At 51.3% G+C, this 11905-nt stretch overlaps 1 protein-coding gene across 1 annotated transcript in view; it reads right to left on the reverse strand.

The window, feature by feature from the left end:
- The window catches only part of TTC39A (tetratricopeptide repeat domain 39A), a 59337-nt gene extending 47634 nt beyond the window's left edge, over window positions 1–11703 (reverse strand). The window contains exon 1 of the mRNA XM_050749958.1: window positions 11589–11703. Within this exon, the coding sequence (XP_050605915.1) occupies window positions 11589–11641 (53 nt within the window). The 5' untranslated portion in view covers window positions 11642–11703. The remainder of the gene's footprint in view (window positions 1–11588) is intronic.
- Window positions 11704–11905: the final 202 nt, after the last annotated feature.

Raw genomic sequence — 11905 nt, forward strand, 5'->3', positions numbered from 1 at the left:
CTGACCTACCTTAATCACCCTGGGCTGTCACTGTCTGTGTGTGGTATGTGTGTTTGGGGTGGTGGGGAGCAAGGAGTGAGGTTTGTATGTGACTGTCTGCTTCTGGAGGGTAGGGCCTGGTCTGATTCATCTCTGTGTCTCAGGGCCTGACATCAGGTACCTGACTAGTCACCAGACACTAATGCGGGGCCTAGCACTTTACAGTTTTCCTCTGAGGTTATTATAACAATGACTGACACACATCAAAGGCTTTTTACATGCTACATATGGTGTTCAGGGTTAACATGGATCATCTTATTTAATTTTCACTTTACCACCTCTCTGAGCCTCAGTTTCCTCATCAGTAAAATGGAAATAATATTGCCGACTTCCAAGGTTGCTCTGAGTATTAAGAATTCATATATAAGCTGAGCACGGTGGCTCACACCTGTAATCCCAGCACTTTAGGAGGCCAAAGCAGGCGGACTGCATGAGCCCAGGAGTTTGAGAACAGCTTGGGCAACATGGTGAGACCGTGTCTCTACAAAAAAAAAAAAAAAAAGCCAGGCCAGGTGTGGTGGCTCATGCCTGTAATCCCAGCAGTTTGGGAGGCTGAGGTGGGTGGATCACCTGAGGTCAGGAGTTCGAGACCAGCCTGACCAACATGGAGAAACCCTGTCTCTAATAAAAATACAAAATTAGCCAGGTGTGGTGGTGCATGCCTGTGATCCCAGCTACTTGGGAGGCTGAGGTAGAAGAATCGCTTGAACCCGGGAGGTGGAGGTTGCAGTGAGTCAAGATCGTACTATTGCACTCCAGCCTGGGCAACAAGAGTGAAATTCCGTCTCAGAAAAAAAAAAAAAAAAAAAGCCCAGCATGGGGTACGTAGTCCCGGCTACTCCAGAGTCTGAGGCAGGAGGATCAATTGAGCACAGGAGGTTGAGGCTGCAGTGAGCCGTGATGGTGCCACCGCACTCCAGCCTGCGTAACAGAGCAAGACTCTGTCTCAAAAAAAAAAAGAAAATAGCAGAGTGCTATATAAATGCCCTGGTGATGGTTGTGGTGTACCACTAGACACTACTTTCCTCCCCATTTCACAGATGAAAAATGAGCTCAGTAAGGGAAGCAGAAGAGCTGCCTTTAGAGCTGGAACTCTCCCTGCACCACCACAGGGACAGTGATGCTGGAGCCACTCACCTGGTGAGTCAGCATATCAGAGTGGCCCACCCCTCAGGAGGGCCCCACCCAGGCCATTCCCGGCCCCCAGGAGCTCTGGCTCAGCCCCAGCGCAGGGTGGGGTCTGTGAGTCACCATCATCATTTCTGCCTCCCCAACTCAGGTGACCTTACTTGGATCACCTGTGTGTCCCCACCTTGAGGCGATGGGAGAGCATCCTGAGTCCTGGGTGCCTTCCTCCTGTCAGGAGACCTGTTTCCTGGTGTGTTACACCTGGGAGATACCAGGCCTGCTTTTCTCCCTCCTTTCCTCCCCAACATGCAAGAACAAATCACCAGCGTCACCACACCTCTCAATGGCCCTGAGAACCTTCACAGACTGCTTTCACCTGTGCCATTGTCAACTTAAGAAGGCCCTTAATATGGCCAGGCGCAGTGGCTCATGCCTGTAATCCCAGCACTTTGGGAGGCTGAGGCGGGCAGATCACTTGAGGTCAAGAGTTCAAGAACAGCCTGGCCAACATAGTGAAACCCCGTCTCTACTAAAAATACAAAAAAAATTAGCCAGTGGTGGTGGTGGACACCTGTAATCCCAGCTACTCGGGAGGCTGAGGCTTGAACCCAGGAGGTGGAGCTTGCAGTGAGCCAAGATCACACCATTGCACTCCAGCCTGGGTGACAGAGAGAAACTCTTGTCTAAAAAAAACAAAGAAGAAGGCCCTTAATAAATACCTATTAAATGAGACCTCAGAATGCCCTAGAAAGTTTGTAATAGCATCACCTCCCATCCTACAGATGAGAAAATAGAGGCTTGGACAAACATCTAGCCATAGCTTGAACCCAGGTCTTGATTTCTTATTCTCTAGGGAAAAGGGGAAGAAGAGAAGAAAAGAGGGGTGTTTTAAGTGAGAGAGGTCATCGAAATGAGGGATGCAAGTGGTGACACATGATGCCATTGTTGCAGAAAGAGCTTAAGCCATGAAGTCAGCTCTGCCTGTACCTCTCAGAACCTCAGTTTTCCCATCTGTAAATCTGGGATAATAATCCCAAACTCTCAGGGATGCTGTGCGGATTACTGGGCATTATTTGGGTGACTCCTTCCCCCTTCTCAGCATCCATCCCAGCCCCTTCCTCCAGGCCTTTCCCTGGCATGAAGTGCCCCTCCCCAACACCTGCAGCCTCTGCCAGCCCAGATCCCCCCTCTTCAGACTCTAGAACCCTTCCTCTCCCACTGAACTAGTGACTATAAAGTAGATTTTCTTAAAGCTAGTGAGCCCCACCCTCGCAGGTTACAGGCTTGGGCTCGTTAGCAATTCTCAAGTGAACAGGCCCATCAACAAAGGGCCTTCGGAGGGCTGTGACAGGGACAGATCTTAAATATTTTCTGGCAAGGGCCTTTAAGGAAGGATTTATTCCTGCTCCTTGGGCAGGCATGGGCTCTGCCCCCGACTAGCTATGTGACCTTTTGCAAGTCACTGCCTCATTCTGGGGCAGTTCCTCTTCCCACCAGATATAAAGGGGAGAGAAATTTGGGCCAAGAATTCAAGGGCTTTCCCTGCTCTGAGGGTCTGTGTTCTAGGATCTGGGCTCTTCTACCCAAGTCTGGTCTCGAGGAGCTGCTGAGGGTAGGTCTAAGGAAGGAGCCTGGGTTAGCACAAGGGACCAAGAACAGCTCTAACTGAAAAAAGGTCAGAGCTCTAATGAGGGGTTTCCAGCATTGAGTGGCATCCTTTCAGGGGTCAGAACTTGGGATGCAGAGCCAAGAAGATCTGGATGGACTCCTGGCCCCCTATGTCCTAGCTGAGCAGTCCCAAGGAACTCATCCAGTTAGACAGTAGTTCAGAGAGCAGGTTTGAAAGCCAGGGCTTGCACCTGGCACCCTGGGCCAACAACCTCGTTTCTGAAATGGGGATGATGATGATGGGGATGATGAGGTTGTTGCAAGGATTAAATGAGCTACATATCTTTAGGGCAGATGAGCTACCTGACACACTGCAGGTGGGAATAGAAATTGGCTCCATCTGCCTGTAATCCCAGGACTTTGAGAGGCCAAAGCAGGAGGATTGCTTGAGGCCAGAAGTTGGAGACCAGCCTTGGCAACATAGTGAAACCCCTGTCTCTACAAAAAATAAAAACTTAGCTGGGCATGGTGGCACACAACTGTAGTCTGCTACTGTCTATTATCCACACAGCACCAGGCCCATTTGACACTTAGGCCAGATCACATCACAACTCTGCTCAAAGCCCTGTAAAGGCTCCCCATGTTCCTCAGTGCAAAAACTAGTCTGTCTATGGCTCATGAGGCCCTGCACAATCTGTATGCTGCCATCATCTCCCGACATCATTTCCCTTTATTCCCTCTCTTATTTCAGCCACACTGGCCTCCTTGCTCACCTGCAAATATGCCAGGCACATTCCTACTTCAGGCCCTTTGGACTCGCTATTCCCTCTGCCTGGAATGCTCTTCTCACACGATTCACTACTTCACCTTCTTCAGGTCTCAGCTCAGATATCACCGTCTCTGTGAGGCCTTCCCTGACCATTCTGTTTAATACATTTTTGTTTTGAGACCGAGTCTCACTCTGTCGCCCAGGCTGGAGTGCAGTGGCGCAGTCATAGCTCATTGTAACCTCCGCCTCCCGAGTTCAAGTGATTCTCCTGCCTCAGCCTCCCGAGTAGCTGAGACTATAGGTGCCCCCCACCATGCCTGGCTAATTTTTGTATTTTTAATAGAGACTGGATTTCACCATGTCGGCCAGGCTGGTCCCAAACTCCTGACCTCAAATGATCTGCCCGCCTCAGCCTCCCAAAGTGCTGAGATTACAGGTGTGAGCCATGGCGCCCGGCCCCATTCTATTTAAAGTTGAACCCCTGCCCCCATCCTCCCAGTTCTTCTGCCCTGCATTATTTTTCCACAGTGCTTGTTGTCATGTGACAGCTTTTTATTTTGCTTGTTCATTTATTCTCCCTCTCCCCATGAAACTAAGTTCCACAGGTAGGGTTTTTGTTTGTTTGTTTTGAGTGGGGTCTCACTTTATCGCCCAGGCTGGTCTTGAACTCCTGGGTTCAAGTGATCCTCCCACCTCAGCCTCCTGAGTAGCTGAGACTCTAGGGACATGTGGTTGTGCCCAGCTTCAGGAATTTTTTTGTTTTTGCATTACTATTTTGTTCTGTAATATATTTCCAGTGCCTAGAACAGTGCCTGACTCAATAAAAAGGCTTGCTGCATAAAGACATTTGCTAGAATATGGAAAAATATGAAGAAAGCAGAACACAAAATTATCCACCTAATATTAAAAGGAAAATCCTGACATCTATGCATTTTAGGAAGCATGAAGAGGTATTGAAGCCATTTCTGGGGGAGGTAGTACAATATAGTGCAGGGAATAGGATATTTGAATCTGAGTTTTGGCTTCTTCACTATAATCCAGGGCAACACTCTTCACCTCCTTGTGCCTAACTTTCCTCATCTATTAAAGTGGAGAAAACAAGGCTTCCCTGGTCAGAGTTGTGTGGATTACAGATGATGCTGCATGTCACATGCTGGCTGTTGGGGCACAGTCAAAGGCAGGTCTCTTTCTTTACAGATCACAGAGAAAGGGGAAGAGAACATTCTGGAGGCAGCAGGCAAGTTCAGAAGGTGTCCAGGGGAGAGGAGCTGGGGTTTGGAGGGAGCAGTGGCAAGCAAAGGAGGAGAGAAGGGGAGAAGGGTGCCCACCCGAGTGCAGCACTGTCAAGTGGAGATTTATCTTCCTTTTTTTTTTTTTTTTTTTTTTTGAGACAGAGTCTTACTCTGTTGTCCAAGCTGTAGTGTAGTGGTGCGATCTTGGCTCACTGCAACCTCCAACTCCTGGTTTCAAGTGATCCTCCCACCTCAGCCTCCCAAGTAGCTGAGATTATGGGCATGCACCACCACGCCTGGCTAATTTTTGCATTTTTAGTAGAGACAAGGTTTCACCATGTTGGCCAGGCTGGTCTTGAACTGCTGACCTCAAGTGATCCACCCACCTTGGCCTCTCAAACTGCTGGGATTACAGGTGTGAGCCACCATGCCCGACCTGATTTATCCTCCTTTGAGTGGCCTGTCCTGTGCTCAGGGACAGCCCTTTGGTATGCCTTTCAACCACCCAGATGTAAAGCAATTGCTCACATACTCATTTACTTAGCAGTTTCTTTCAATCTGAGATTTAGCTACTGTACGTATCTGAGGAAGGATGTTTCTTAGCTTGAAATTAATTGAGTGGCAGCAGTGCTGCTTCTTGCAGGGTGTGGGTGCTGGTCAGAGCAGACCCTGTAAGAGGGAAGCTAAGGAGTAACACCTGAGGCTGCAGGAGGCAAAACAAATTTCACTCCCATGGGAGGAAAAGGAGCCAAAAGGAATGGAGTGTCTTAGCCCAGTTCCACGTGGATGGGGTCTCTGATGTCCTACCTAGTCCTAATATAATTGTCCTTTTCGCAGGGGGGTCATGGTGCAAAGGACCAGCCATTTATAGGGCAGGAAAGGATTTTACTTGAAAGTGGTAGATTTCTGCACTGCTGTTCACCTGGGAAAGACTGATCTATTATTTTATAGCCAATCTTAGCATAAGAAAGGAAGGCTCGGGGATCTTGGGCTAAGAGAAAAATTCCTCTTTTCTCCTGGGAAAGAAGATGTTGGAAGACACATTGGGCCCTCCCAGATGTGGATGTTCTACAGGAAGGCTCCTTCCAGGATGGCTGAGGGGAGAGGGCCATAACATCGTAAAATCATCTGTCCCTCACTCCTTGCTTCCTAAGGTGTTTTTAAAAATTAAAGCCTGAACAGGCATGGTGGCTCATGCCTATAATCCCAGCACTTTGGGAGGCTGAGATGGGAGGATCACTTGAGGCCGGGAGTTCACGACCAGACTGGGCAACATGGTGAAACCCCATCTCTACCAAAATAAATTAATAAATAAATAGATAAGGTATAGCCTGGCCACAGTCGAGCTGCTGGGGAATTAAGGGAAGGGTCTGTCCCACCAGTGGCATGGGGTGATTGCTGTAGAGTGACAGTTTGCATCCCCTCAACATTCATATGTGGAAATCCTAACGCCTAAGATGATGGTATTAGGAGGTGGGCCCTTTGGGAGGTGATTAGCCCTCATGAACAGGATTGGTGCCCTTATAAAAGAAGTTCAAGAGAGACTCCTCGCTCCTTCTTCCATGTGAAGACGCAGCAAGAAAGCACCATCTACGAGCCAGAAAGCAGGCCCTCATCAGATACTGAATCTGCCTTGATCTTGGACTTCCCATCCTCCAGAACTGTGAGAAATACATTTCTGCTGTTTATGAGCTACCCAGTTTATGTTGTTTCATTATAGCAGCCTGAATGGGAACGAATTAAGAAAGGTGATCTAGCAAAGTGCCTCAGCGACCATTCCCCCACTAGGACAGGGTGGTGGTGGCAGTCAGGGAGAGAATGGCTGTGTTTGGCAAGGCTACAACACAGAAGAGTGGTGGGTGGCACAGGCCCCCAGAGGGGCCACGAGGGACCTTTCGGTTTTCAGATCTCAGAGCATCAAAAACAGCAGAGGGACTCAGAGGAATGGGCAGGGTGCTCCAAATATATCATAATTTGGGTATGTCATGAAACTACAGCTTTAAGGTCTGCTCTGTGGTCACATTTGCTAAATGCTGCCCTCCTCCCGCATCACGCCCCCTTTCTCCTCCCCTCTCCTACAGCCCATTGGCTGAGTGAGGAGCCGCCTCCTACTTGACCCCACCTCTCAGGGAACAGTGATTGGTTGAAGGAAGCACCAGTCAGAGTAGTCTCCTGAGCTTTTTCAGACTAAAACTGGTGAAGCCCTTCTTCTTTTTTTTTTTTTGAAACGGAGTCTTGCTGTCTCCCAGGCTGGAGTGCAGTGGCTCGAGGATCACTGCAAGCTCCGCCTCCCGGGTTCACGCCATTCTCCTGCCTCAGCCTCCCGAGTAGCTGGGACTACAGGCGCCCGCCACCACGCCCGGCTAATTTTTTGTATTTTTTGTACAGACAGGGTTTCACCGTGTTAGCCAGGATGGTCTCAATCTGCTGACCTCGTCATCTGCCCACCTCGGCCTCCCAAAGTGCTGGGATTACAGGCGTGAGCCACCGCGCCCGGCCTAGCCCTTCCTCTTATAATCGTCACGTGCGCTGATATAGCAGTGTGCCAGGCAGTGCTTTACATAAACTAACTCATCCGATCCTCAAAACAATCCTGGGAGGCGAGTCCTAACATTACCCACATTTTACAGATGAGGAAACTGAGGCACGAGAAGCTAAACAGCCTGTCAAAAGTCATACTGCTAGAAAGTCTCAGAGTCAGGCTTCAAAACCAGCCTAAGGCCAGGCACAGTGGCTCACGCCTGTAATCCCAACACTTTGGGAGGCTGAGGCGGGCAGATCACTTGAGGTCAGGAGTTTGAGACCAGCCTGGCCAACATGGTGAAACCCTGTCTCTACTAAAAATACAAAATTAGGTGGGCGAGGTGGCGCATGACTGTAATCCCAGCTACTCCGGAGGCCGAGGCAGGAGAACCCGGAAGGTGGAGGTTGCAGTGAGCCGAGATCGCACCATTGCAGTCCAGCCTGGGCGACAAGAGTGAAACTCTGTCTCACAAAAAATAACACCCCCCCACCCCCCAATACACACACACTGAAAAAACAAAACCAGCTTATGTGGCTCCAGAGTACTCACTGCTTTGATTTACCATCCCACGACTTGAGCTTGGAAGTTGCTGGCAGCCATGCCTCCTACTGAGTGGAGAAGCAGGTGAGTGTTAGGAGAGAATGGAGCTGGCCACAGAGAGAAACTGCGTTGAGAGGCAGAAATCTTCAGGAAAGGACAAAGCAAATCAAGCACCTCAGATCACAGATTTGAAGAGGTTACAGGAAATGTGGCATGCTGGCAGAACTGAAGTTGCAACCCAAATCTGTTTCTCAATGACACCCAAAAGGACCTAAATGTTCCAAGTTTAAACCCCTCCATAACTGATAGTGGGACAAAGGTTGCTTGAATGTCTTTCAAGGTCTTGTCATCAGGGATTGAGGATCTGAGGGACCACAATGTGCCTCTCACACTAGAGCCCTCTCCTACCCCTTACAGTCATCCTCAGTAACAGGGGGCAGAGCAGAGTCCTGGGATTAAAAGCTTCAACACTGTAAAACTTGGAATTTTAAATCACAAGTCTGGGAATCACAAATGCTTCAACTTGCAGGATCTGAGAATCATAGAGGTCAAAACTCAGCACTGGCCTCAAGTCCAAATTAATTCCCAAGGAAGAGACCCCAAAGCCACCCAAGGATTCCAGCCACCAAATTAGAAACTCCCAACCTAGAAGCATCTGAGAGCTCCTCCAGCTCAAGCTCAGGAGAACTCAGGCTCAAGAGCAGGAATTCTGACTAAAGCAGTCCTAGCAGGCCTCCAGCCTCCTAGGCCGGGCCCCTCCATTCTTGAGGAGGCCCCTCCCTCCCACAGCAGATCTGCCACTCAATTACTCTCTCCAAAGCAATCTGCCTGTCTGTACACTCCCTTTTATTTTTGATGCTGTCTCCTACCACGAGTGGGCGCTTCTACCACGACTTAGCTATGGTATGGCTAAGAAGGGCCTGGTTTGTAGGCTGAGTAGGGGGTGGTCCCCACTGTAACATGCATTGGCGTTAGGAATGGTCCCCTTTCCTTTTCCCAGCAGTTCCCAGCTACCCAATTTTGGTGCCTGGAATCCCACAATTGACTCCCAAACCTTTCAGAATCCTCTCTGCTCAATGGAAATACCCTGGAAGGAAGATTACCTCATACCAGTACTGAGAAGGAAGTGAACACCGAATATGCCCCGGTGACTATTAGGTCCTTTACAAATGACTTCAATAGATCTTTCCACAGCTCAGAGAGTGGCTATTATTTTACAGCTGAGGAAATTGAGGCTCACACAGATCAGACAATGAATCAATGTCAAAGAGCCAGTAAGTAGCAGAGCAGTGGTTGAGCACCCCTCCACATCCCCATCCCCCTGCCAAGTTCTTTGCCCTTGGCTATGCTGTGGGACACAGGGTGGTGTGGTGGGTGAGGGGTGAGGGTGGAGAGGTCACAGGTCCTGAGCTGGGAGAATGGAGTCCCAGGTTTGAGCCTCGGGTGTGAGACCTTGTGTGGGCCACCGGGAGTTGCCCACACAAATTCTCTGGGTATTTGTGCCCAGCAAGTTCCAGCTGAAGTACAAAGGCGCATGTGCGCAGGCTCACAGTGCACTTCCTCACACAGGCCCACTGGGGGATGTGGAGGCCTCTGCTTGACCAGAGACCACCCCCACACCTTCTCCTCAGCCTGTCCATTCACTGCTTCTCAATTCTTCCTTCTTAAATTCTGTCTCCCATTCCCTCCATTCTCCTAACCCACACCTCAGCATCTCTCTCCTGGACCATCACGCCAGCCTCCCCTCTGCTCTCCCTGCACACTGAGAGGTGAGTAACATACACACACGGGAGACCCCGAAAGCTCCCAGGTGCCCACAGGACGATGCACAGCTGGATTCTCCCAGGCAGGGCAGGTCTTGGAAGGCAAGAAAGCCATGTGGCCCAGGGATCTCGTGCTCCTCAGAAATCATCCCCTCATGTCCTCATCAAAACCGAAATGCACTCTGAGCCCTATTATGTGCTGTGCTCTGGGAACATGGGGACAAATGAGCCCTGTCCCCTTTCCATAAGTAGTGAAGAAACAGAAAAGGAAGAGGTGACAGTGATCCAGCATTAAAATGGTCTGTCCACAAAAATCTTTTCTCCATAGGACAGCATGGTCATCTTTAAATAAGTAAATGCCCTGCTAAAGCTCTCTAGTGTTTTCCCACCACACAGTGAAACCTAAATTCCTGGTTCTGTTTGTTCTGGCTAGCCTGCTTCCTGGGTCTCAGTGATCTTCCATCACTCGCCCTCCTTTCTTCTCAGACACAGCTCAGGCTTTGATGTGAGCTAACCTGCCTGCAATGCTTCAGCACCGCCAATTTTACTGTGCATCACATTATCTTATTGTACTCCTCGCCCAGCATCCATTTCTGATGTTTACTTGTTTGTCTACTTGTTTATGTCTCTCTCCCACTAGAACCTGGTCGCTCAGAGCAGGACCTGTATGTCTGAAGTAACACCACACCTGCAGTGCCTAGTGCAGTGCTGGCCCAGCACACCAGTGCTCAACAATGTGGCTGAAAGGCTGAATGACAGCCGCCAAAGGGTGGTGGAGAGCCATGGAAGGGTTTTATTTTCTTTAATGTTTTTTCCTTTATTTATATAGAGATAGGGTCTTGCTATGTGTCCTAGGCTGCTCTCAAATTCCTGGGCTCAAGCGATCCTCCCGCTTGGCCTCCCAAAGTGTTGGATTACAGGCATGAGCCACTATGCCTGGCCCATGGAAGGGTTTTAAAGTAGAAAATGGCTTGGTCTGGTTTGTGCTTTAGAAAGGATGTGTAGAAAGGGAGAGCCTGGAGGAGCTGGGGAAGGGGGCCTGATGCAATAGTCCAAGGAGAATAAACAGCTTTGAGAGACACTGGGAGGTAAAATCAACAGGACTTGTAGACGGGGGTGGGAGTAAGGTAGGGAGGTGTCAGGGATGACGCCCTGGTTTTGGGCTTGGGCAACCATTCACTGACACGGGGACACCGGAGGAGGAACACGTTTGGGGCTTGCCAAGTTTGAGGTGTTCACAGGACAGTCAGATGGAGGTGTTGGGAGGACAGTTGCATTCCCCTCTCCCTGGCACAGCAGGGTGAACTTTAAAGATGTAAGTATGAAGGGGAGGGCTGAACCTCAGAAGAGAGGTCAGGCCTGTCGTCTCCTCTCACAGGAACACAACTGGGGCCCACTAACTTATCCCGGCGGCAGGGCCAGCTAGGGAGGTGGCTGACACACCCTGCAGGGCTCGTCTTGGAGGAGCTGGGGTGCACATAACTCACCCTGGACTGGGACTGGAACCCAGGAGTTGCCCCACCTGCTCCTCGGATGTGGACAACCCCTCAGGGACACAGCGCCCTGGCTTCATCTGTCCGGGCACACAGCGTGCCCACACTTGGCTCATGCAGACCTGGGGAGAACCAGGTGAGAGGATGGAGGCCTGAGCGCAGACACCGCTGCCCAAACCTGACCGCCAGCCCCGCCTGAGGTACCGCTCACCGAGTGGCCTTCGCAGGTGGCCCGCGTTTTGCGACACTGAGCGGCGCTCAGGTGGGACGGCGTCTACCCTCCCCAGTCCCCGCCCTGCTGGGGGCGAGGACAGAGAGCAGGGGGCGCACGGCGCTGCCCCTCCCGGGCCTCCGGCCGACCCCCACGCCCAGCAGCCGCAAACCCTTTCCCCAGCTGTGCCCCTCAGCTGTTTCCCCGACCTCGGTTGGGTCCTCCGGCGGTCCCTTGGTCCCGTCCGCGCCTTCCGCCGAGTCCCCGCCCCTGCCCGGTACCTGCGGTCGCTTTTCCGGGAGGCCGCCTCCTTCCAGGTGGTCAGAAAGGCCATGGGCTCGGACGCGGGTGCGGGCGGCCCCCCGCGGCTGCGGCGGCGGCAGTGGCGGCTACGGTGGCAGCACCTGGACGGGGCGGGCAGGGCAGGACCCGTGGCTCCTCCCCGCCCTGGACCGGCGCCTCCCTGCCCCAAAGTGGAAGGGCGTAGGTGTCCCTGGAGCGGGCCTGAGGTCCCTAGGCAAGCCCACTCCCACCCAGGACTAGAAAGGACTCCGAACACTCCGAAACCCCTCACTGGGCACCGGGAGAAACGGAGCTC

This window comes from Macaca thibetana, chromosome 1, assembly GCF_024542745.1.
Source record: "Macaca thibetana thibetana isolate TM-01 chromosome 1, ASM2454274v1, whole genome shotgun sequence".
NCBI lineage: Eukaryota > Metazoa > Chordata > Mammalia > Primates > Cercopithecidae > Macaca > Macaca thibetana.